The sequence below is a fragment of the Leuresthes tenuis genome, unplaced genomic scaffold, assembly GCF_036924035.1.
Source record: "Leuresthes tenuis unplaced genomic scaffold, fLeuTen1.0.hap1 SCAF_15, whole genome shotgun sequence".
In the NCBI taxonomy this organism is placed as follows: domain Eukaryota; kingdom Metazoa; phylum Chordata; class Actinopteri; order Atheriniformes; family Atherinopsidae; genus Leuresthes; species Leuresthes tenuis.
The window spans coordinates 14,335,506-14,358,286 of record NW_027325369.1 but is presented as its reverse complement, the minus strand read 5'-3'; the positions used below and the strand labels follow the sequence as shown (position 1 = coordinate 14,358,286).

Below are 22,781 nucleotides of genomic sequence, written 5' to 3'. Positions count from 1 at the left end.
CTCCCCAGGTGTTGCTAATTTTAAATCGTGCTCTTTTTTTATTGCCCCTGTGGGACCCAAACCTGTCTGTATTGTATGAATTAACAGTAAAAAACAATTGGTCAAAAAATGTTGAAAAGAAGGGATTTTTACTTAAAAATTGCTTTGTTGTTAACATGACAATCACCTAATGTAGCTAAAGCTGCCTTTTTTCATGTATGAGTATTTCAATATTTTGGTCACATGGTCAGGAGGAGCATAGAGGATATACTGTGTTGTTCCTTTGCCTTGTGTCCCTCTGCTGTATTAGACTTGTGACGGCGACGGATGTTCCTGTTATACTGGGTGCCTCTGATGCTGCTTAACTTTGATTGCTGTGACTCATCACTGCCGCACTTTATACTGAAGCAAATCTTTGAGGATAAAACTGTTACATATGTATTATAGTAACTGCTACATGACACAGGGACTCATGATTTTGAAGTGTTTTCTCAATCACTTGTAAAATGAAATGACAAAATTAAATTTAAAAAAAGAATATGAGATAATGCAGTTTAATGTGGAATTGTTTTTGTATGTAAAAATGTGATTTATGGGGGTGGGGGGGTGTCTATGAATATGCTAATATACCCACCCACCAGGTCATTCTCCTCCAATTGGAAAAACTCCCTCTCTGGCACTCAGATTGTAAAGACTGAACAGCAACAAAAGAATGATCAGAGTTGCTAACCCTCATTTAGTTAGGATGAGCATTTCACGGCGGCATCCGCTTATATTTGCTTCACTTTTTGATAGACACCAGCTGAGCTGTCTCAATGTCACCGACGAGGGTAAAGCAGGACAGAGAGGTCTCTGAGAGTCCGCATGGGCCTTTTGAACAATAACCGCTGGCTGTTTTTTCAAATACATCTTGCGAATGTAAGTTCTCAGAATGAAAACCGACTGCAGAGGAACAGACCTCATCTTTCTGAGACTGTAGGTTCAAAGCAGACATCAGCCACAGCACTGATGGCTCATTCTTGCTAATGTATTTTTTTCCTTTAGCAGAGTGGGACTTTTAAAAGATTTATACAAGAACCGTAATAGTAATATTTGTTTTTATTTACATAAAATGTAAACATTCAACTCTAGACATGAATGTAAGTGTAGTAAAAGGCATATCTGACTTGTATAAAACACAGAATATAAATTTGGCAACTGTGCGTGTGAATGCTGCAAAGGAAACATGAACAGGGAGATCTTTAAAAATGTCAACCTGTAGTTCCTCCAGAACTGCAGAAAGGGGGAATGAAATAAAAAAAAAAAATTGGGCGGTCTCCACAACTTGTGCATTAATCACCAAGTACATTTCTGCAGATCAAGCCGTAATAGTGACTCGTACTTGACGGTGATATCTGAAGGTTTAGTCAGTATTAAGAACCCCTGCTCCTTTTAAAAACGCTGGCACAAAAGTTGAGTCATATAGCTGTAAAATTTCAGAAAAAAAAAACTAAAACACAATATTTGGAAAAAGCTGGTCTTAGGCCATTGACCCTTCACTGTGTCACAGAATTATAATGCATTAGGTTGGGTTGTTTTTTTCCTACGCTGTATGCAAATTGTCTCAAAAATATAGAGTCAAAAAAGTATTTGTGTCGATGTAGTAATACAGGTGAGTGGTTTTGGTTGGAGGAGCTGTTGAAGAGCACCAAAATACTCCAGTTATTGTAATGTAATTATTTCACAAAAAAAAGCAACTTCACATCATGTAGAAACTCTAACTTAATATACCCGACTGCTTGATATGCAAGAAATGTTCAAAGTACAGCACATCAGAAACTAAACAAATGAAATGAATGAGAACAGAAAAATTAAGGACTCCTGGGAGAAGTGAGACAGATGGCAGTGAAAAGCTGAATTAGTCCCACTTGATACCAAGAAGCTCACAGCTGATGTCCCACAGTCTCCTCGCCGTCTCCTCACTTCTTCCCTGAGGGGCAACAAAAGCGGGGGTGCAGTCACTGAAATGTAAGGAGAAGGATAATAGTTATGTAAGCGCCAATGTTGGCATGAGTCCAGACAATCAATTTCACGTTGACTTTATGCGTGGCTTAACAGACGAAGTAATATTCATACGGTATGGTCTCTTAGATACGACTTGAAACCTTCTTGTTCCTCCTCTTGTCAGATAATTTCTAAAGATTTGTTTTGAAAACTCTCGTATGTCAAGTTTCAACTGCGCAAAACAAGCAGATGGGTTTCAAGGAGCAAAAGCTCATCTCATCGTTTAGAATCTCATTTGTTTTGATCACCAAATGAAGAAATACAGCAAAATAGATAAAAACAACAAATATGGTTCAAATATTTTTTGCTTAAATGACTCAGTAATTTTGGCAATAACAAACAATTGCTGATGCCTGACTAAGTGATGAAGTCAGGCACAGCTGACAGACGCTTGAGGACATCGTAAACCTTTCCACACCTTTGCTGGAGAGAGCATGGCGCAGCAGAGACTCGAGCACTATCACTCATATGAAGATAGCCACACTTGAAGATTTAGCAGAGGAAGGAGGATTGAGGTCTGGACTTTGACTTGACCATTCCAACACATTTAAATGTTTCCCCTTAAACCACTCGAGTGTTTCTTTAGCAGTATGCTTCGGGTCATTGTCCTTCTGGAAAGTGAACCTCTGTCCCAGTCTCAAATCACAGGCAGACTGACAGCTTTTGCACGAGAATATCCCTGTATTTTGCACCTTTCCCACGACTCAGACCAGTTTCCCAGTCCCTGCTGCTGGAAAAACATCCCCATGATGGTGTTCTTGGGGTGATGGGATGTGTAGGTTTGCGCCAGACATGTCGTTTTCCTTGGCGGCAACAAAGTTCAATTTAAGTCTCTTCTGACTAGAGCACCTTCCTCCATACATTTGGAGAATGGCCCACAGGCCTTTTGGCAAACTCAAAACGTTCTTACTTTTAACAATAATGGCTTTTTTTCTGGCCACTCTTCCATAAATCCAGCTCTATGAAGTGTACGGTTTATTGTGGTCCTATGGACAGATGCTCCAGTCTCTGCTGTGGAACTCTGCAACTCCTTCAGGGTTACCTGTGGTTTCTGTGCTGCCTCTCTGATCAGTGCCCTCTTGCCTGGTCTGTGAGTTTTGGTGGCCTGCCCTCTCTTGGCAGGTTTGTTGTGGTACCATGTTCTTTCCATTGGATTTGACTGTGCATCAAAGATTTATTTTTTTATATAACCCAACCCTGACTTGTACTTGGTGTGATGTCTCTTGCTTAGTTCAATTCAATTTTATTTATATAGCGCTAAATTACAACAATTGTCATCTCAAGGCACTTAAATAATATAGTCCAATTCAAGCCAACTGGAATTCAATTAATTGTAATAATCCAATTAAGTGGATTTTTTTTGTGATGTTGCAGCCTCTGGGGCCTTTCAGAAGAGGTGCGTTTATACTGACAGATCATGTGACTCAGATTGCACACAGGTGCACTTGATTTCACTAATTATGTGACTTTTGAAGGTAATTGGTTGCACCAGAACTTTTTAGGGGCTTCATAGCAAAAGGGGTGGATACATATGCACATGCATATTTTTTTTTCTTAATTCTTTTAAATATACATTTTTCTCATTTCATTTCACTGATTTAGACTATTTTGTACAGATCCATCACATAAAATTACAGGTTGGAATGTAACAAAATCGGTAAAAAGCTAAGAGGGGTGAATACTTTCGCATGCCACTGTGTAGTGAACTGCTAAGCAGCAGCTCATTTGGAGGCTTCAGCTTGCAACCTCAAAGACTCCGTCTGCTAATAACTCGGTGCCCTTCACTTTAGATATCATGCTGATATGAATCAGAGCTTTCTTGGTGGAACAGTGGAGAACCAAGTAGTTTAAAATTAAATTAACACCTCCTCAGCCTGGCTCCACTGAACCCCTGTCCCCATTTTTTAAATGGCCATTCTGAGTGTCAGTCTAAATCCAGTGAAACAGTACTGAAAAATGGTAATAATTACCAGTTTATACTGGTTGCACCAAGTCGGAGTTCTAGAATGAAGATGACAAATATTCTGTGGTCTTGATGTTTAGTTTTTCAGTTCACAGGCTTCCTGTACATTTAATTTCTCACAAGACACTGGGGAACGAAGCACTGTTCTTCAATAATGTAGCAGGTGAGAACAGATTACGAAATAGCTGTTTGCAGGACATTAAGCCCACGTTTCCTTTCAGCCGACACGCTGTAACAAATATTCCTTTTCAGAATAATATTTTTTTTTTCCCCCCCTCCAGAAACAATTTCATGTTCTGTTTAAAAATCCTTACTGAGTAGCTTTGGTGTTGTCTCCTACCTGAAGTGTTTCCCAGAGATGGAGTGCAGCTCCTCTGCCACAGCACAGTATATGCTGGTTTGTGCTCCTTCCCGTGGGGTTTTCAGGAACATTGAGAAGACGGTGAACAGTATCGTCATGAGAGTCGAGTGTCTAGTCAGGTCCGAGTTCACTGTCCCCGGGTGTACTGAATTCACTGTCACATTAGTACCTATGCGAGTACAAACAAAGTAAGAATACCAACATCAGGGTGAAAGAAACATTTTTTTTTTCCCCCCTCCATCATATTTATCATAAAAGCCCTGAAACTGAGTTCAAGTTGAAAGTCACTTTTTTTTTTTACTCTTCATCAAGAGAAATGTATTATCTGGCATAAAGTGAAGAAATTTCACCTCATCCACCTTTTGAAATATTCTTTATTGTCATTACACATTATACACGAGTCAAGCCATGCTTCTGACTTTGTGTGTTTCATGTACCTTTGAGTCTGCGTGCAAATTCTCTGGCAAATAGCACATTGGCCAGTTTGCTCTGGCAGTATGCTAATCCACTGTTGTAGCTGCCCTGGCTGTGAAGGTCGTGGAAGCGGATCCAGCCAAAGTTGTGCGCCAGAGAGGAGACAACCACGATGCGGGCCGGTGCGCTGCGCTTCAATAGCCCGATCAAGAGATACGTCAACAGGAAGTGACCTGCCGGAAGTGAGACAAACGTCAGGATGTTTTTCCATTTCAATCCTGATATCATACAAGTCTATTATTTCTAAGAAGCATCAGAGACATGTGAAAATACAGCAATATAGGGCATTTTAATTTGGTTGGACTCTCTTGTCACATCTAAAAAGAATAGGTGTGAATGAAAACCAAGATAAAGACTTTCTAAAACTAAAGTTTAATGACTAAAAATGTGCTTTTACACAACAAGCTACATTCACCCAGTCTTACAACTTGTCTTAGTCTATACAATGTTACAGGCTACACAGTAGGGACACTTAAACATGTGGCTCAGACAAGCAACTGCTCCTCCTCCTTGATCACTTAATTGAATCCGATTCAAACCCTTGTAACATTGTACCGCTATTTCGGTGGGCCTGTTTTTTGTGGTGCCAAAATGAACGTACACGTAACAAGACATGTGCACAGTTGCCAAGATACAGAAAGGTGGGTCAATCTAACCACTGACTAATTTTAACCCCACTCTGTCCTACTTTGGTTAATCTGTCTGTCATGACGATTTGTTGATTTCAGTTCAACTCTGTAAGGCCCTACCCAAGTGATTGACTCCAATATGCATCTCGAAGCCATCTGTAGTTTTCGTGTAGGGGCACATCATGACTCCAGCATTGTTGATAAGAATGTGAAGCTGGTTGACCTCTGAAGAAGAGAACGCCACAAAATTTGAGTTAAAAAAAAAAAAAAAAAAGTTCAATAAAAACACTGTATGTAGAAGTGAGTAACTGCTACGCCACATTCACCTCTCAGGAAGCTTTGCACGAAGGCTCGTATAGAGCAGGTGTCTGCCAAGTCCAGCTCTCGGACCTCCACTTGTGCTCTGGGGTATGCAGCTCGTATACTCGCCGCAGCCTCCTCGCCCTTTTCAACGTCTCGGCACGCCATGATCACCCGAGCCCCTGGTTTGTTAGAAATAAAAAGCAGCTAAACTATAAACAAAACAGAAATTGTATGAAGGGAAAGAAGATGAGATGTGAGGGGATTCTGTTGGCTTTGGTTGTGTAGTGACCTTTTACCTAAGGTGCATTCTGCTTGTTGAGTGATGGCAAAGCATCTATAACATGGCCTGTTCAAGTAGTCTTAAACTCCTCAAAGTTTTGTGGTCTTAAAAGACTTGAGAATTCCACTAACAGTGACGTGTCGTAAATTCAGGGAATCTAAAACCAGGTTCTAGAGGTTACAGCATGGAAACACTCATCTGACATGTTTCTGTTTTTTATTAATTTAGTCTATGAACTGGAATGTTAGTGTTGGGTCACCTCGCATTGCCAGGTCCAGGGCGGTCTCCTTCCCGATCCCTGTGTTGGCTCCAGTGATGAGGGCCGTCTTCCCACCCAGACCAGTTGTGGACTTGCAAACTCCTCCTGCTGCATATCTTCTGTTCAAACAACACACTGTATCACAACGCACAGCAAACAGCTCCATCCTGCTTTTGACAAAAGATACTTTGCTCAGGTAATTTTGAACATATAGGCACATTGGCTCAATTATTCATAGGGAAACTTGGATGATGAACTACTGGGCGTCAAGTGGTATGACCCACGCCACTGAGCAAGGACCGCCCCATAACCAATGGCTCTGTAAGAGTAACGCATGCAAATATAACGCCTCCCACGCTCAGGCTGCTGATAGGCCCGAGCAGCTGAGACCCGGTTCATCTGTGTGCAAAGAAGAAAAAAAAAATTAAAATCTGGAAATCGATCATTGTTGGGTTAAATGAGCGGACTGGGTTTGTTTTGTTACGAAAACTGACCTCATCGTGGCACATTTATCAGCGCAATGCAATTCCTGGTCAAGCAAGTCACCACCTGCCAGTGATATGCAAGACGCACATTAGGAAAGAACGATTGATTTGATTAGCTCCTTACCGTATATGCGACGCAAATAAAATCACCAGCAGCGTCACCACAGAGAAGCTTGCGATAATAAATAAGAGGAACATCATGTCACGGATCTGCCCTTCTTTGTCTCCTCCAGTGGGATGCAGCTGATGTGTAGGCAGAAACAGCTGATGTCGAAACGGGGTGCAAAGCGCAGCGGGGGTGAAGTATACAACGCGAACGGGATTATGGGATTGTAGTTTCTGAAGCCTGGCAGAATAGCAGTAAATTATGGTAGTTTTTTTTTTTCGTTTCAACATTAAAAGCTTTTTGGAGGATTTGCATTCATTCATTTAAAACATGGCATTTCATGCACTTAAAACGTTTAAAATAAAATATCAATTACAAAACACTTCATAAATATAATATAAAAACAGTCAACTTAAAGAAAGTAAATTTAGTAAATAATTAGTTAAATTGATCATTGAACGAATGGGAATAAATAAATTGCCAACCACTCTGTTACGTTCATGCGACAAAGACAATAAAATGAAAAGGTAAATTAACTAAATTCACATTAACATGTCTATGATACTGTAGTAGCTGACTAAGAGTAAACGTGGTGAAAGCTTAAACTAAATACTGTCAGGAAGCTCGAGGGCTTAGGACACAGATGCAGGGTCTTTGAATTCCAAAAGGGTTTTATTTTATAAACACACAGGGCACTGCAGGGCGATCTCCCGGCAGCACAAAATGAAAGGCTATGGAAACCTAAGCACTCTAGGGAATTGTAGAGAGAAGTAAGAAAGTATTGAATATTATGAGGTGTTTGGCTGGGTTAGAGTGGGGTGCTGATTTTACAGCATTAAAATATATATACATAGCATTAATAAGGTCTAGAATAGATTACGGTTGTGTGGGATATGGATCGGCAGCAAAATCAGTCCTCTCGCAAATAGATATAATTCAAGCCAGAGCATTAAGAACTTGTCTCGGAGCAATAAAAACAGCACCAATATGTTCACTACAGGTTGAAGCAGGAGAAATGCCACTAGGGCTCAGAAGAAAACAGCTAATAGCCAACTACTGGATAAATTTAAAAGGACACAAAGAAGAACATCCAGCAAAGACAGTTCTGGAGATGTGCTGGGAAAAGGGGAAGGAGGAAAAAACGAGTTTTGGGTGGGTCAGTGAGGGTTTAGCAGAACAACTAAAAATACAACATGTGGAATTCAGCCCAACAGTTCTTTGGACAACAATACCAAAATGGATGCTACAAGAAACAAATGTAGACTTAAACATGTGGAACATCAAGGAAAGAAATAAAACAGATCTAGTGCAGGAATTTTATAACTATGTGGAGGAAAAATATAGAGAATATGTGTATATATATATATATATATACACACAGATGGGTCCAAAGAACAGGCAACAGGAGTAACAGCAGCAGCAATGGTGGTTCCCATTTATAATAAGACAATTTCAAAAAGAACATCAGATCATTTAAGTATATATGCAGTAGAATTATGTGCAATATTGATAGCAATTGAATGGATGGAGGGGGTGAGGGATAGGAGAATAGTTATATGTAGCGATTCATTTTCATCACTCTTAAGTATTAAAAGCGGAACAGCAAAAACACATCAGGAAATTTTATATGAAATACAGTTAAAAACATCCAGGTTAATGCAACAGGGGAGGGAAATAGTGTTCATGTGGGTACCAGCTCATGTAGGAATAAATGGAAATGAAAAAGCAGACAAAGCTGCTAAGGATGCAGTAAAGAAAGGTGGTGGAAATTAAAGTAAAATTATCAAAAACAGAAGGGAAAAGTTTAGTATGGAAAGAAATAAACAATCAGTGGAATCTATATTGGAAGAATCAGGAAAAAGGAAGACATTTATATAAATTACAAAGTATAGTAGGCGAGGCAGGGTGTTATGGACAGAACAGAACAGAACAAGTCATTATTAGTAGGATAAGAATAGGTCATTGTAAACTGAATAATACACTTAAGATGGGGAAACATCCAACTGGGCAGTGTAGCTGTGGGGAGAAAGAAACAGTGGAACATGTGTTGATAGCATGTCCCAGATATGGAAAGGAGAGGGAAATAATGAAGATAGGGCTGCAGAGGGCAGGAATAACAGAATATAATTTGAAAAACATAGTAGAATCTGCTAAGTCTAAGGAAGGGAGGAGAATAACAATAAGATTCTTGGTAAATACTGGAATAATTAAAAGAATATAGAAAAGAAGAAATAAGAAGGGAAAAAAAAGAGAAATTTAGTCCAGTAGATGGCGGCATATGCAACACCAAGGATGCCAGCTGCCATTAAACATCAAAGAAGAAGAAGAAGACCTAAGCACTCTCCTCGGCAACTATGGCGGAGAAGGAGCGCAGCTATGAAATTTACAAAACTCTCCACGCTGGGAAGAAAACAGAAAAGCTATGAATAGTTAACAAAACAAAGACGCGCTCTCCTAACGAGGCGGATTAAAACAAAAGACGCACTCTTTCCAATAAGAGGCACTATGGAACTTCAACTATAACTTAAAAGACTCACCTTTAACGGTAACACGAAATATTTTCAATAAATCAACACAAAAACACTCCGCTAATCGAAGGTTACAACAAAATTCGCTCATTGAAAACGGAGGAAAAAACAAGGCTGTGAAACTTACCGTTAGACAATAAATAAACTAAGGCTATGGAACACCTTACAAACAAAATAGCACTGCAGGAGAAACGCTCACTGCAGGCTCTTGGACACTATGGCACATGGAGTGAGACAACATACTGGCGACGAGACAAGGGAAACGCAGACTATTTGAACACATGAGGGACCAAGGGGAACAGGTGGAAACACTTGGGAATCAGGGAAGACAATGAGACGCATGACACGGGAGGAAGGGCAAGTTACCTGAAACTAGAGGACAAGATTAGTGACTTTTCAAAATAAAACAGAGAATGACGAGACAAGACTTGAAACAACGTAAATCGTGACAAATACATTACTTGAATTAACTACAATTGACTTACACGTCAATTGCAGTTAATTTTTTTAAAATATTCTTTAAAAATATCCTTTAAGTTCGAGTTCTATTGAACAACAACATTTGTCAATGAAATAAGGAAACAAGAAGACTTACTTGGGTGTATCTGTTGAAAAACTATGCTTCCCAAGTGTGGGGGCCATTAAGTCTGACTTCTTTAGCGCCTGAGTAAAATAGTTCTGGAGGCACTTTTTAAGTCCTGCTCAGCAATAATTGGTGTTATTACTATGACAAAAAATTCTTTATGGTGTAACTGTTCACTTGTTTTTCATTTCAAGTGATTTGTAAACGCATACATTTAGTTTTTTCCATCCAAATTTTAAGGCACTTGGTCACGAGGGCCATCATACGGAAGAGTGCTGGGGATCGGATTATCATCAAAGCAAAACAAGCAGATTAACTTGTGACTGTAACTGGTGTTTTACAGGAAAAAAGACAGAGTTGTGCTTTAAGAAAGGACAGCTAAATTACATTTACCTAAAAATGTCTTCGGAGGAATTCGAGAAATTGCACGAAATCTACAAATCTCTCTACGATGAGTTGAAGCTAATGCCGGAGAAGGCTCCGAAATGTCACGGAGGTAAACAATGTTGTTGTTGGGCCAGGAAAACGTCAATTTAAACAACTACTCACCGTAACAAGCAACCGTTTGTTAAAACTTGTACTTTCACACCTGCAGAGGAGAGGAAGAGGTTGGTGAGGACCTTCGATGAGAAGAATGGGGAGGCTGAGGAAGTGGTAAGGGTTAAAGTGGCTGTTTCCCCAGTTAATGTGAGACCCTGGCTAAAGTTTATTCACCTAACAGCTAATACTATAGCCCTTTGTATATAAGTGACTCGTTTTAGCCAAGCAAAACACACGCGTTTGTTCCTTTCATGGCACACTCATTTTACTCATTTTCGTTCATTTTCCAGCCCATAAAACGGTACATGATCAAACTTCGTTACTATTTCCGTTTCTTCGGTCATGATGTTGTTAAAACTAAATCACATTCAGAGCCATAGTTTTGGCGAGATAAAGGTCTATTTTAAGATGGTGTACAGATGTTTTCGTTATGGTTGCCTAATGATTTGTGATTGATCTTCATTGCAAACAGTTCCTTATATTTGTTTCCATTGAACAGGAAATACATTTCTTTCTTGGGCATTTCACAGTACTTTGTTATCTGTCTCCAGTTGCAAGGAATGGAGGAGGAGCTGCGTGTTGCCCCTGCCTCCTACAGAAATGCCATGAGTACAAACCTGCGCCTTTACCACAGGGATCTTGGTAAGCTGCAGAGGGACATGAAGAGCTTTGCATCGGGGTTCGGGTCTTCTTCCCATACAGTGCAGGGAAGCCATCACGGCATCTATTCAACACAAAATCAAGAAAGTGTGAGTGTGGGGCTGTCTATGAAAAAAATGCTCTGTTCTTAGTGTGTATTTTTTTTTTACATTTCCCATTTCTAGAATTAATGTACACCGTGGTTGAATTTGTAACTTTCACCCACCTCTGCAGACACACCTGCAGTCCCAGCGGACTCTTTTACTTCAGGGTACGGATTCTCTGAACAACGCCAGTCAGAGCATTGAGCGAAGTCACCGTATCGCCGCAGAGACGGAACACATCGGCTCGGATATCATTGAGGAGCTGGGAGAACAGAGGGAGCAACTGGACCGAACCAAAAACAGAGTGAGCTGGGAATCGAGGCCACTTCCCAACATTTGGGATGAGCTTTTCATTTTGTTTTTGTTGTCTTTGAGTCCTGGAGTTGACCTAATTCATATTTGTGCAAAGACTATTCAAATTATTAGTTTGTTTTCTGAAAAAGAGGAGAAGCTGTTTCCTGTGTAGCTGTCAGGCAGTGATTTATTTATCTCCTCTCGTCTGTGTGTGTAGTTGGTAAATACAGGAGAGAACCTCAGTCGGAGTAGAAAAATTCTTCGCGCCATGTCACGACGGTAAGAGCTACCCCAGAAAAGACCATACTAATTTGTCCCTTCTTGACAAGATTCGAGATTTTTTTTAAAATTATTTTCTCTTTTATGAAGAATTTATTGAGTTATGCAGATTGTCAGGGCTGCTTCGAGTGACACATTATCACAGATTGTTACCCCGTGGAGGTGCATCATGTCCTCACACCCGCTGTCAGATTGTCATTTCATCATTTCAACACCTCGAATGTCAGGCTCGAGGCTTCAGATTTGGTATTTCTCAGAAATTGAGAACCTATTGGTTCAGCTTGTACAGCTCAACTGATGATACATCTCATATAACATTATTACGACCATGTGAGATATATCCATTTTGATGCTCACTGATCCATTTAGAGAGTTACTTGTGACCTTCTTCCATTTTTTTATCAATATTTATGACGTGATTGATGTTCTTTGTAGATGTAAATGGAACATTTTACTGCCGCCTCCTGTTTATGTTGACTATCCTCTTTAATGTATTATTCAAGGTTGGTGACAAACAAGTTGCTATTGGGTGTCATTATTATCATGGAGTTGGCCATTCTGGGAGCTGTGGTTTACCTGAAGTTCTTCCGAAAATGAGCAAACTGATCTGAGGATGAAGGGTAAAGCCGGACTTTCTATAACTGTCTCCTCTGACTGCCCAGAAGCAATAATACTGTTCAGCTGTTCCTGTGAGTGTATGGAGGTGGTGAACCTTCACCAAAGAGCTGATTTTCTCCGTGGGCAGGTGGAAATCATTTCCAAACCCACAGAAACTCTTTGATCAGATATTTAGACTGTTTTATCCACCTGTTAATGCCAGTGACATCCTGCCGGATGATGATCTGGACATTTCTGCTTCCAGCCACTGATCTGAGGGATCGTTCTTCGCACGATTTTAAGTTTGTGAACAGACAATCTACTTCCTTTCACCTGTGTGGACTTCCTGGTGAAAGTCAAAATGTGAAATGATTTGTATGGATAATGCTCAGATTGGATAACACAACAGTTACACTTTAACGGCTGAAGAGCAAATATCTTTATGGAAGTGAACAATGGAAAAATATTGAATGACATCAAATGAAACACGCTCTACTCAGTATTCCATGTAGTTGTAATGACTAATAAGACTTGAGTGCAAATTGATTATATGCTGAATGTGGGTACGGTCTTAATACAGTTGCTATGTTCTTTAAGCAGTTAAATGTACATCCAGACACTGTATGATATATAAATCACAGGATCCCACATTTGACAGTTTTCCACATCATTAAAGCTAATCTTTAACCTCAGTTTACATTGTATCTGATGTTTCCAGGAAAGTCAGCAAAAAAGATTAAAAGAAAACAATCTTAAAAAACATATTTAGCCAAGGGCATTGCGTCAGGTTTAATGGTGGATAAACAACATTTGTTACTATGGAATTCATTCTCAGATAACTGTGATAAGATTATTTTTGGTGCAGTGTGAAGTGGCACATCTGCCACAATGTTTTCTTCAGTATTACTATCGTGCCTTCCTGATAGCATGCGCTGAATGAAAACAGGTTTGATGACCTGACTGTTTGGACCTTAAGCACCAAGGCTAAATTTTAGCATTGTAATATTTCTATAACCAGATCAAATGAAAACTTGGTTGGCAAACTGGAGTGTTGTGATATCAAATGCAGATTCATCAGGCTACAGAGGGAAACTGTCATGTTAGCCACAATTTACAGAAACTCACAGCTAACAGTTCAGTGTCCACAGTATAGACTCTTTCATAGAAACATTTAACAACATCTGTTGTTAATAAGCACAGTAATCCCTCCTCTTTTACTGCTCTGTATGCCTGTTTTCCTATTTTTTTTATGGTTTGGAACAGAGGCATTAGAGTCTGTGAAACACTACATTCCCAACATTCCTGCTTTGTTCTTATCATTGCTCCAAGCTTGTTCACTTTATTTGCCGGTGATCTCACGTTTCCCACGACAATCGAGGTAAGAAAGGATTTTAAACTTCCTCTTCCCTGTCCTCCGTTTTGCTCCTGCCTTACATCCTGGACGACCCCTCTTCATCGTATCTGTATTTTGGGGTCCTATTTCTAGCACAACTTGGATTTCAGAAAGCTCAATCAGCTGCTCCCAGTTGTGAACAAGTTTCCGTTGGCATCAGTTCTCGTTAGAATAAATGTTAAAAAGTAGCAATATAACCAGCAGTAGTCTCTGGTAGCTCACCATTAAAGCCAGCGTAATAGAATATAAATATATTAAAAGAAGCTCAACAGAAAATCTCTTCAAATCAATTCTGAAAAAGATTTTTAGGCTGCGTAAAATTTGAATGAAAAAAAAAAATGGAATAAAGTGATGTACAAATCTCATAAATTTATCATTTTCAATTGCAGAGCAACGTGTTACCTCGACACAGAACTTCGAATGCTCAATGAAGACGTCACGTCGACATCGTCGATGTTCTAGAACACTATAAATCTAGCTTATAAATATAAATGGATAAATGTTAATGTCATTTATGAAATGACAACTTAAGTCATGTTGTAGGAAAAGAAATTGAAACAGGACAAACTCAGACACCCGTAGAAAATGAGCAAAAGTGTCATCACATTTATGGAAGACCAAAATAGAAGCTCTTTGTTACAAGAAAAATAATCATTCAACTGCCAAGTCAAATAAAGAACAAGCAACAATACCAGCACAATCGCAATAATAATATAATAGTAATACTTTCTAATCGCTTGAATTTTTCCCATGATGTCATAGATATTTACACACATAGTAATTGTAGTGCATGTGCTGGCAGGTTTCAAATGAAAATACAAAAGTAAACTCTAAAGATAATACAGTAACCACAGCTGGTCCAAAAGTGAAAAGTGACATTTTCTAGTTTTAAACTAACTGGCACAGCCACCAAACATTAAGAAGTCAACATGAGACTGTGAACTTCAAACAAATTCTTCAAACTCTTTCATGCCTTTGAGGCAGGTAAATGATCTTATAAACCAAACAGATTATACATATGTGGCAGTGGCGTCTTCTCTCACTTAAATAATGATACACAGTAACAAAATAAATTAGTATAGTCTTTTTTGATTAATAGTAGTCCCATCAGTTAGTGCAGTGGTATTTTAAATCACGTCAAAGGCTTGTACTAGCATTACCAATATTTAGAGCCCTCTAACTGTTATGATGCAGGCATTCATGCTTTTATGATTTGAAAATAACGGCAAACAGGAAAACTGTGGAATGGTCAGGCATGACATACAGTTCATGAGTCCACTTTATGCTCTCAGAGGCAGAGCTGCTCTGTGTCGTTTTTCTCGACAGGAATAGCGTCGTTGGAGGCGTGAGCGCCTTCTCTCGTCTGTCCAAGAGATGACGCAATGACGTCCACGGCTAAAGAGGCGGTGGCCTCCACGGCTTCAGGGTTGGCCCCCAGGATGGGGTTCACTTCTACCAGGTCCATGGCCGACAGCAGACCTGCACATTAATATATTCATAAGTCAAGACATCGAAACCAAAAATGGAAACTCCAAAGAACTAAAAGCATCCGCTTGCACTCATCTGTACCTGTGTTGTGGATTTCCTCTGTGATGTAGATTCCCTCTCTGTAGGTCAGACCTCCATTCACTGGTGTCCCTGTTGCGGGAGCCAGAGATGGATCGAAGGCGTCAATGTCAAAGCTCAAGTGGACTGGTCGCTGTTTTCTGTAGAGGAAGATCAGAAAGTTTAAAGGTAGTTCTAAAGTTCCCTTTAATTCAAGGGCAATTATTTAGATTTATCAAATTAATGCAAATGTACATTAGATGTAACTGTCATCAAAATAATCAAAAACAGTAATAACATCTGCAATACCTTGAAAGAAGATGATCAAGAGTGACTTCCATGACCCTTTGGATGCCTAGTCTGTCAATATCCCTCATGGTGAAGTACTGGATGCCAAGATTCTTCAGAATGTGACTGCAGTCGAACACAAAGAACTATTTACACAAAGCCTACATGTCGGAAAACTGTACATCAGCCGCTTGTGGTGAGAAATGTCTCAGTGAGAGCATATACTTACTACTCTCCGGGATCGACATCCCGCAGTCCAATGTACACAAGGTCCCTCGAGGAGAGGAATGGCTTAGTCCATGAGAACCCAGGAAGAGCTGGCATCTGGATCAGATTGAAACAATTCAATATGCTATACAGTATGTAGGGATGGAAAAAATATTTCAACCTTTTGTCATAGAGTCCCACAGGCCTAGTGAGAAAGCTTTATATTCATAGGAAATGTTTAAAAAAAATTAAAACAGTTATTATTTATTATAAAGAAGTCATTGTGCATGTGATGTTATTTATGTCATAAACACACTTTGTTGCTTATGTGTTATGTAGAGGGTGTGCAGTGTTGTCTATATTGTGGCTCCAAGAGAATTTAATTTAAAGTATCATATCACACAGAGACACCTAAAGTTTAAAAAGATACTTAAGTAACTAATGTTCTCTCTTTTATTTTGGCTCCTTGATGACGCGTATCTACAAACCGACTAAGGTGCAAGAGATCCTTTTGTTTTAGAGCAGTGTGACGTTTCTGCTCACCTTGTCTTGCATCTCTTTGAGCATGAATGCCACGGGCTGGCCGTGAAGGTTCCCTGACGGGGAGGACATAGGTGTGTTTATGTCTGCATGAGCGTCAATCCAGATGAGACACAGGTCGGGACACTGCTGGGCATGGCCACTCACCGATCCAATAGCAAGGCTAGGAAAAGAGAGGAGGGGTCTTATAAATATGTGGTGTTTATATCGGTCACATACAGAAGCTGAGCATGCTCTTGAAATGGAATTGGACCGATAAAACACATGGTGAAATGTTATAAGTATGCTTTGTCCATCTGTCTAATAACTGTCAGATTGTGGTGTAGAATATCAGGGATGGTGCTTTTGAAATAACTGCAGAACATTCTAAATTCTGTATGCCTGAGATAAATACCTGTGATCGCCTCCCAACATGATGAGAGTGTGCCCAGCACCCACAGCTCTGCTCACTGCACCCGACAGCTTTTTATTTGCAGCGCCCACGGTTCGAGGAAACTTCACATCCATGTAGGGTTCATCCTTCTCGAGGTGGTGGAAGCTCAGGTCGCCAAAATCGTGGACCGAGTAGTCTAAGAGCACAAGAGGAAGAGGAACATTTTTAATGAGGCTTTTTTTTGCTGCACCTTAGAAAGGCTGAACAGGGGTCCAGTTCATGGACACATGCTGAATACTGTAGCTCAGTAACCTACAACGTGACCTGGAAGTTTGTATTTCAAAGACTGCAGGTATCATATGAACAGTTCACATGATCTCTGGCTTCTATAGCGTGACTTAACAGTGATTTGTTTGACCTTGCAGTCTGAATAGGTTGAGTCATTCAGTGCCAGTGTAGCATTAGTGATGGAGCACTTTCCACGTGTCCCAATTCCCACTGCGGCTCGGGTGTCAGGGACTGTAATTTGCTCTGTGTTAGCCAGTGGCAGAGGTTAAGACCGAAAAACTTCCACTGAGTTTAAGGCAAAGGTTTTTAGAAGATGACAGGTTATGTGCCATACAGGGTGTCCATCTGGAAACATTTGCCTTGCCGGTAGTGTAGGATTTCTCTGCTAATCTAAGAGCAACCGGTGTGGTCCATTTCTATTCACAGACAGGACAGGAATAGCCTTGTCTTGATGCAACTGTGAGCATCTCTTGCAAGACAATTCAAAAGCTTAGGTGACAGTTGCAAGTTGTCTTTTAGTCACTTTAAACTGAAAGGTTAATATTTGTAGAAGCATACTTTTAACTTTCTGTAAAACCATACGATTATTTGTTCATTTGTGTTGTTTTTCTCCATTTTTTTTTTTTGTTGACACACTTTGAACAAACTGACAGAATCACTTTAAGAGCTTAAAGATTCCAAGATGACATGGTATTAAATCCAGTTAGTGTTTGGTTTCAAGTGTCGAGCTCCGTTACTGACATTGCAACTATATCATTTTCCACAACTGTCAAGCTGACATCAGGTTACCAGGAGGACGAAGAACTTTAGAGCACTTTCAAACCTCTGATTTGAAAGAAACAAACAAGGTCTTTGATAATCCTTTTAATGTTGTAGTTGTAAATGCAATGTATATAAATAAGGCAACAGTGACCAATCAGAGCATACTGAAGACTTAAAACAAGTCTTTTGTATCTTATTCAGAGACATTGGGAGTTTGATATTTTCACAGGCGGTGTTTATGCAAATGTTTCCACGTCTAAGGGGACGCGTATCTTTTATATGCCAACTATAAATTGTTTGTTAACTTAAATAAGTGCTGGAGTGCATCTCTAAATATTTATACTGCCATACACATGCCAGAATGTATTCCAGTAGCAAAATATAGACTGATTCAACATTTCGAGGAAGAGGAAGGCTGAGCCCCTTGTGTAACAGCTGATGTTTACAGGTGATGTCCTGAACTGAACATGTTAGGATTACCTAACAAATGCCGTTACAGTCCCAGTCAGTCAGGAAGGCACTAATGTCCTTATTTGACATTCGTCTGGAAATGCCTTTAGCAGGAAGAGCTGGCAAAGGTATTTGTATTTATAGAAGTACAAACCATCTCCAGCACTCATCTATGAACATATGGAACAAAGATGAATCATAGCGGCCGGCCCAATGACACACGTGGAAGGCTAGTTTTACTCTGCAGAGTCCACAGGACATAAGCTACCATACTGCTTTTTTTTTTAACCATATATTTACTCTGCACATTTATACAAGTTAGTTTTGCCTATAGTAATCCCCTATTTTGTATTTAGAAATTTAAAGACTAAAACTCTAAGGAGAATTGCTCATTTTCCTATTCGAATAATAATTTTTAAAAAAAAACTGATTTTCCTCCATACAACCATTTAAGTAGTTGAAGCCACCTTGACGTTATTGCCTTGTCTTTTGTGTGTCCCATGGCCACACTTTAATCTACAGTGTCCTTGTTACTCTAGAGGGACTTTAAGCTGCCTTAGGTGACACCTTATCAAACTGGATTTAGGTTGCTTTTCCTGGACTTCAATGGCACATTTGCAATATCCCTGTTATGACTGGATGAATTGGTCTCTGTCCCGACACGCCTCCCTATAACCCTTAGTCACAATGCGCTATAATAAATAAAGGATTCTTTCCGACTGAGGTGTCGTCCTTCAGGGTGATGGCATCCCTGCCCCAGTGAGCATATAGCTGCTGAAGGCGTGTCGGCTGGAACCAAACAGTGTTGGTACAGACCGCGAGAGGCTGTCTGGGATGACGACAGAGTAGAAATAAATCACACATCTTCTTCCTGCTCCCTTTCGAGCTTTGTGTGGGAGGGGAGGAGGGGAGGGGAGGGGCGACGGAGGACAAGAATGGCCGAAGCGGGCATGTGGTCCCCGGAGTAAAAAGAAAAGAAACTACCTTGGGCGCCTGGTTATTACAATGTCGTCTTAAATGTGCGGGCCGTTTCCTGTAGAACTTCACGGTGCTCTCATCTCAGAGGTTAGCTTAACGGGGTAGCGTCACTGTGAGATTTAGGATGTAATCTCATTAAAACTGGACAGAAATCGCACTTCGTATGAGATGCCGATATTTACCGTCTACCGGCGATGTAACAAAGCTGTCTTAAAAAACTGGAGGTAGGAGTTGAGGTTATTTTAAAACCTCTCGAGCAAAACTTCTCGCAACACCCATCCAGTGTTACATAAGGCACCGGTTGTTCCATCGTTATCCCCGCCGCCCTTCACTTACCTAACGTGGACAGCCTCTCGATGAGCCCCGCATCTCTTATTACTTTAGGGCCGTGCTCCACGCCTCCTCTTTTCTGTAAAAAACAAAAACAAAAACAAAACAAAAAATAGTTAGCCCATAGAATGTTAAATATGGCGGTCAGCGATCAATTTGGGTTAAACTTTTATAAAAGAAGACAAAACCAATCATACCTGTCCTCTTGAGAATGGGGCGCCCAGAACAGCCACCGATTGAGCTCTGCTTTGTTGACAAGTGTTGCTGACTTGAGTTCTAAGAAGACGGGAAAGTGGTCCTCTCAAAGCCATTTTCCTTTTCAATGACCGAATGCTACTCCGCGAAGAGAGCGAGGACTGATGAAAGCCCAATGAAACGTTCCGCCGGTGGATGCTGTCTGTATCCGCGTTACTGCAGAGGGGGGCAGGTCTTATGGCTCCCGAATCTGCTTAATATTCATGAGCTAGTGAATCGGAGAACCAGGATGATTGGGTGATAATAGCACGCCCTAGTCAAGTAAACAAGCGGACGTTTTTTTGTATGCGTTATCTGTTATCAGTGGTGATAACTGTTAGGAGGCACGTCCAGTTTTAAAAAAGGTTGTGTGACACACCTTTGACCTCGCCAATAGGAGTTCTCGAAATAGGTGGGTTTGTTTTGTGGGCGTGTCATACGGACTGTTGTAGGCCAAGGGCTTCTATTTTTTTTATTTAGGTGTTGTGACGTCTTTTTCTGCCGTGTCATCGAAGTGGAAATTTCCAGGGTCGCAGTCGCAAACAAGCTGGAATGACTGGCTTGTTTATAATAAAGTATGCAGTGGCACAGTCGTTTGTCTACACTTGCCCCAAGTCACTACAGTTATAATGCCAACATGACTATCTTTATATATTTCCATATCTTATCGAGGGCAGCCGTTGCTCTGACCGCTAGTTATAAGTTAGTTCCATTGTAAAAGAAAACGAGAAAGACTCATTACAAAACGTTTACATTAGTGTGATTTGATTCGGTAACATTATGCAACGCGTTTAAATTTAGCTTACAGGATAGTGCCGTTTCTGTTATGTGCTAATACAGATGGGATATCATTACACCCCTTTGCAAAAAGTAGTACACTTGAAGTTAATTTTGAGTTTTGCTTTTTGCTATTGAGTATAGCAAGTATACTACGGACCATGTACTTGTAGTGTACTAGAAAGTGTACTAATTTAATACTTCTTCGGACTAAATTGGAACATTTTTAAGTTTACAAAAGTATACTTTAAGTATACTGACTTACACTGGTAGGAGGGTAGGGTAAGAGGGTTCTACTGGACGTAGTACCTTTCATGCAGGGCATTTGAATCCAGGTTACCCACATGAAAGGTGGCAATCTTACCATTACACTATCCAGTCCCATTTTTATATACTTGAAATATACTCATTAAGTATTCTATACTAGATTGCAATGTATTTACAAAATCACAAGACAGAATGTTGAGAACAAGTTTGATATATTTATATAACATTTTAAAAGATACCATACTGTGTATTTACAAATACCTGCTTAAATCATTGAATATATGCATTTAAAAAACAAAGAGCCTCTATGAAATCGAGTCCTTCTTTGCTGAGTCAACGACTTGACCTTATTCTGTACTTGGATCAAGATAAACTAAGTATTAGTACTTTATGTCAGAAAGAAGTAAAAAGTATACTAAAGTACAAGTATATAAGCTTTAGTATAAAGTAAAGTATAAGTGTAAGTCTTAGTATTAATGTACTTAGTCTTAGACTTTTCTTTTGTACTTTTCAGTATAAGCCAAGTATACTTCACTATACTATTCTTAAGTATATAAAATATATTATATAAAAAGTAAACTTCAAGTATACTGCCTTAGTTTTAGTACAAAATAAGTATACTCGTAGTACACTTTAATAAACTACTTTTTGCTAAAGGACAGTATGGCAATAGGCCTATCATGCTGCTAACTGTCATAATACATCTCTAATATAACAACACCGGGAACTAATTACAAATAGATGTTCGCACAGAAATATGAATGAAATGTTGGGTTCAAAAGACCAGGGGCTCGTGAAGCCGAGCCGATAGAAAGAAAAACATTTTCACCACACCTAATTTCTAATCAAAAATTGGTCAGATACAGTAAAAATGTTGCTTTGTTAAGTACAAAGAAGAAGAAAAAACCCAACAGAATGCATAAAGTTGTCAGAAAAAAAAAAAAAAAAGGAAAAAAAAGGATTTTAAGAAAAAGTAATCTAATCCAGAAGCAGATTAATAATGGTTTTTGAAAAGGAAAAAGGGCCTATTCTTTTTCATTCGTTTACTTGTTTTGTTCCTCATACTTTTCTCAGCTGTCGTAAAACTGATTTATTCACTCAGAGAGTTGAGAGACTCGGGTCTTATACTTCTGAATCTAAAGCAACAAATTTATTCTTTAGCCATTATTCTTTTTATGTTACATAATCAGTTCTAACTCTAACTCTGAACTTATAACTGTTAGCATTATTGAGAATCAACGGCAAGAAAAATTATAAGAACATCTGGGTGGTCTTGTTGGCACCTGAACCGGACATTTGGCGCCACCTACCATCTGAAAATAAAAATGACAGAGATTTTAATGCGAAAAAAGGGCTTTATTTGCCCTGGGATTGCTTTGTAAGGTAAAACCTTGTCCTACTATAGAAATCTTACTCGAATTCACATTGCCTGGGACGGTATGAGATCACATGTTACCCTGAAATAAACTTGCTTACTTGTTTCCATGTGTTCAAATATTTTTGGTTGTACATGGTTAAAGGTGCTGCTTTTTACTTTTAACTATTTAAAGGCACTGGAGGCATGCTGTATTATATTATCTTCTGGTTAGTAATTCTTCTCAATACATTGTAACATAATAGACCCAGAAACACATGGAATTCTGGATGATTTTACAATCACAAATCTGGTGCTGCCTTTTGGCATTACTGTTACATGATAATGTAAGACTTAACTGATTTAATGTACTTACTGGGGTATTGAGGGGGAAAAAAGAGGCCAATCAAAATAATACTACACGAGGAGACATTATGTTTAGTATTCCAAAGCAACCACATGGTTACAGCTATTGATTATATTAGTTTGCAATTGATCTGTCCCCAATTTTTTTAATTCTTTAGAAAGAGAAATAGATAACAGCCATAT

General features: G+C 39.5%; 3 protein-coding genes across 7 annotated transcripts; 1 reads left to right on the top strand and 2 right to left on the bottom strand.

The window, feature by feature from the left end:
• Nucleotides 1-1,060: 1,060 nt before the first annotated feature.
• rdh12 (retinol dehydrogenase 12) lies at nucleotides 1,061-9,720 on the bottom strand. Of its 3 annotated transcripts, none has more exons than XM_072365505.1 (7): nucleotides 6,901-9,720; nucleotides 6,292-6,407; nucleotides 5,776-5,931; nucleotides 5,570-5,674; nucleotides 4,784-4,993; nucleotides 4,326-4,515; nucleotides 1,061-1,979 (listed from the first exon to the last, which is right to left on the bottom strand). In XM_072365505.1, the coding sequence occupies exons 1-7, from the start codon at nucleotides 7,203-7,205 to the stop codon at nucleotides 1,877-1,879; spliced, it is 1,185 nt and encodes a 394-aa protein (XP_072221606.1). In that variant the 5' UTR covers nucleotides 7,206-9,720; the 3' UTR covers nucleotides 1,061-1,876. The 3 variants fall into 3 exon arrangements, with proteins under 3 accessions (XP_072221606.1, XP_072221607.1, XP_072221605.1); XM_072365506.1 differs by having other exon boundaries at nucleotides 6,292-6,690; nucleotides 6,786-9,719; XM_072365504.1 differs by having other exon boundaries at nucleotides 6,292-6,410; nucleotides 6,901-9,719.
• On the top strand, nucleotides 9,233-13,138 carry vti1b (vesicle transport through interaction with t-SNAREs 1B). Of its 3 annotated transcripts, XM_072365508.1 has the most exons (7): nucleotides 9,233-9,427; nucleotides 10,337-10,489; nucleotides 10,589-10,647; nucleotides 11,085-11,282; nucleotides 11,407-11,580; nucleotides 11,788-11,849; nucleotides 12,353-13,138. In XM_072365508.1, exons 2-7 carry the CDS (start codon nucleotides 10,393-10,395, stop codon nucleotides 12,444-12,446), a joined length of 684 nt encoding a protein of 227 aa, XP_072221609.1. In that variant the 5' UTR covers nucleotides 9,233-9,427; nucleotides 10,337-10,392; the 3' UTR covers nucleotides 12,447-13,138. The 3 variants fall into 3 exon arrangements, with proteins under 3 accessions (XP_072221609.1, XP_072221610.1, XP_072221608.1); XM_072365507.1 differs by lacking the exon at nucleotides 9,233-9,427 and having other exon boundaries at nucleotides 10,175-10,489; XM_072365509.1 differs by lacking the exons at nucleotides 9,233-9,427; nucleotides 11,788-11,849 and having other exon boundaries at nucleotides 10,156-10,489.
• Nucleotides 13,139-14,429: 1,291 nt separating this feature from the next.
• Nucleotides 14,430-20,015, bottom strand: arg2 (arginase 2). Its single transcript, XM_072365441.1, has 8 exons — nucleotides 19,798-20,015; nucleotides 19,607-19,679; nucleotides 16,814-16,988; nucleotides 16,423-16,582; nucleotides 15,902-15,996; nucleotides 15,694-15,798; nucleotides 15,409-15,545; nucleotides 14,430-15,318 (listed from the first exon to the last, which is right to left on the bottom strand). The coding sequence occupies exons 1-8, from the start codon at nucleotides 19,909-19,911 to the stop codon at nucleotides 15,128-15,130; spliced, it is 1,050 nt and encodes a 349-aa protein (XP_072221542.1). The 5' UTR covers nucleotides 19,912-20,015; the 3' UTR covers nucleotides 14,430-15,127.
• Between the last annotated feature and the right edge of the window lie 2,766 nt (nucleotides 20,016-22,781).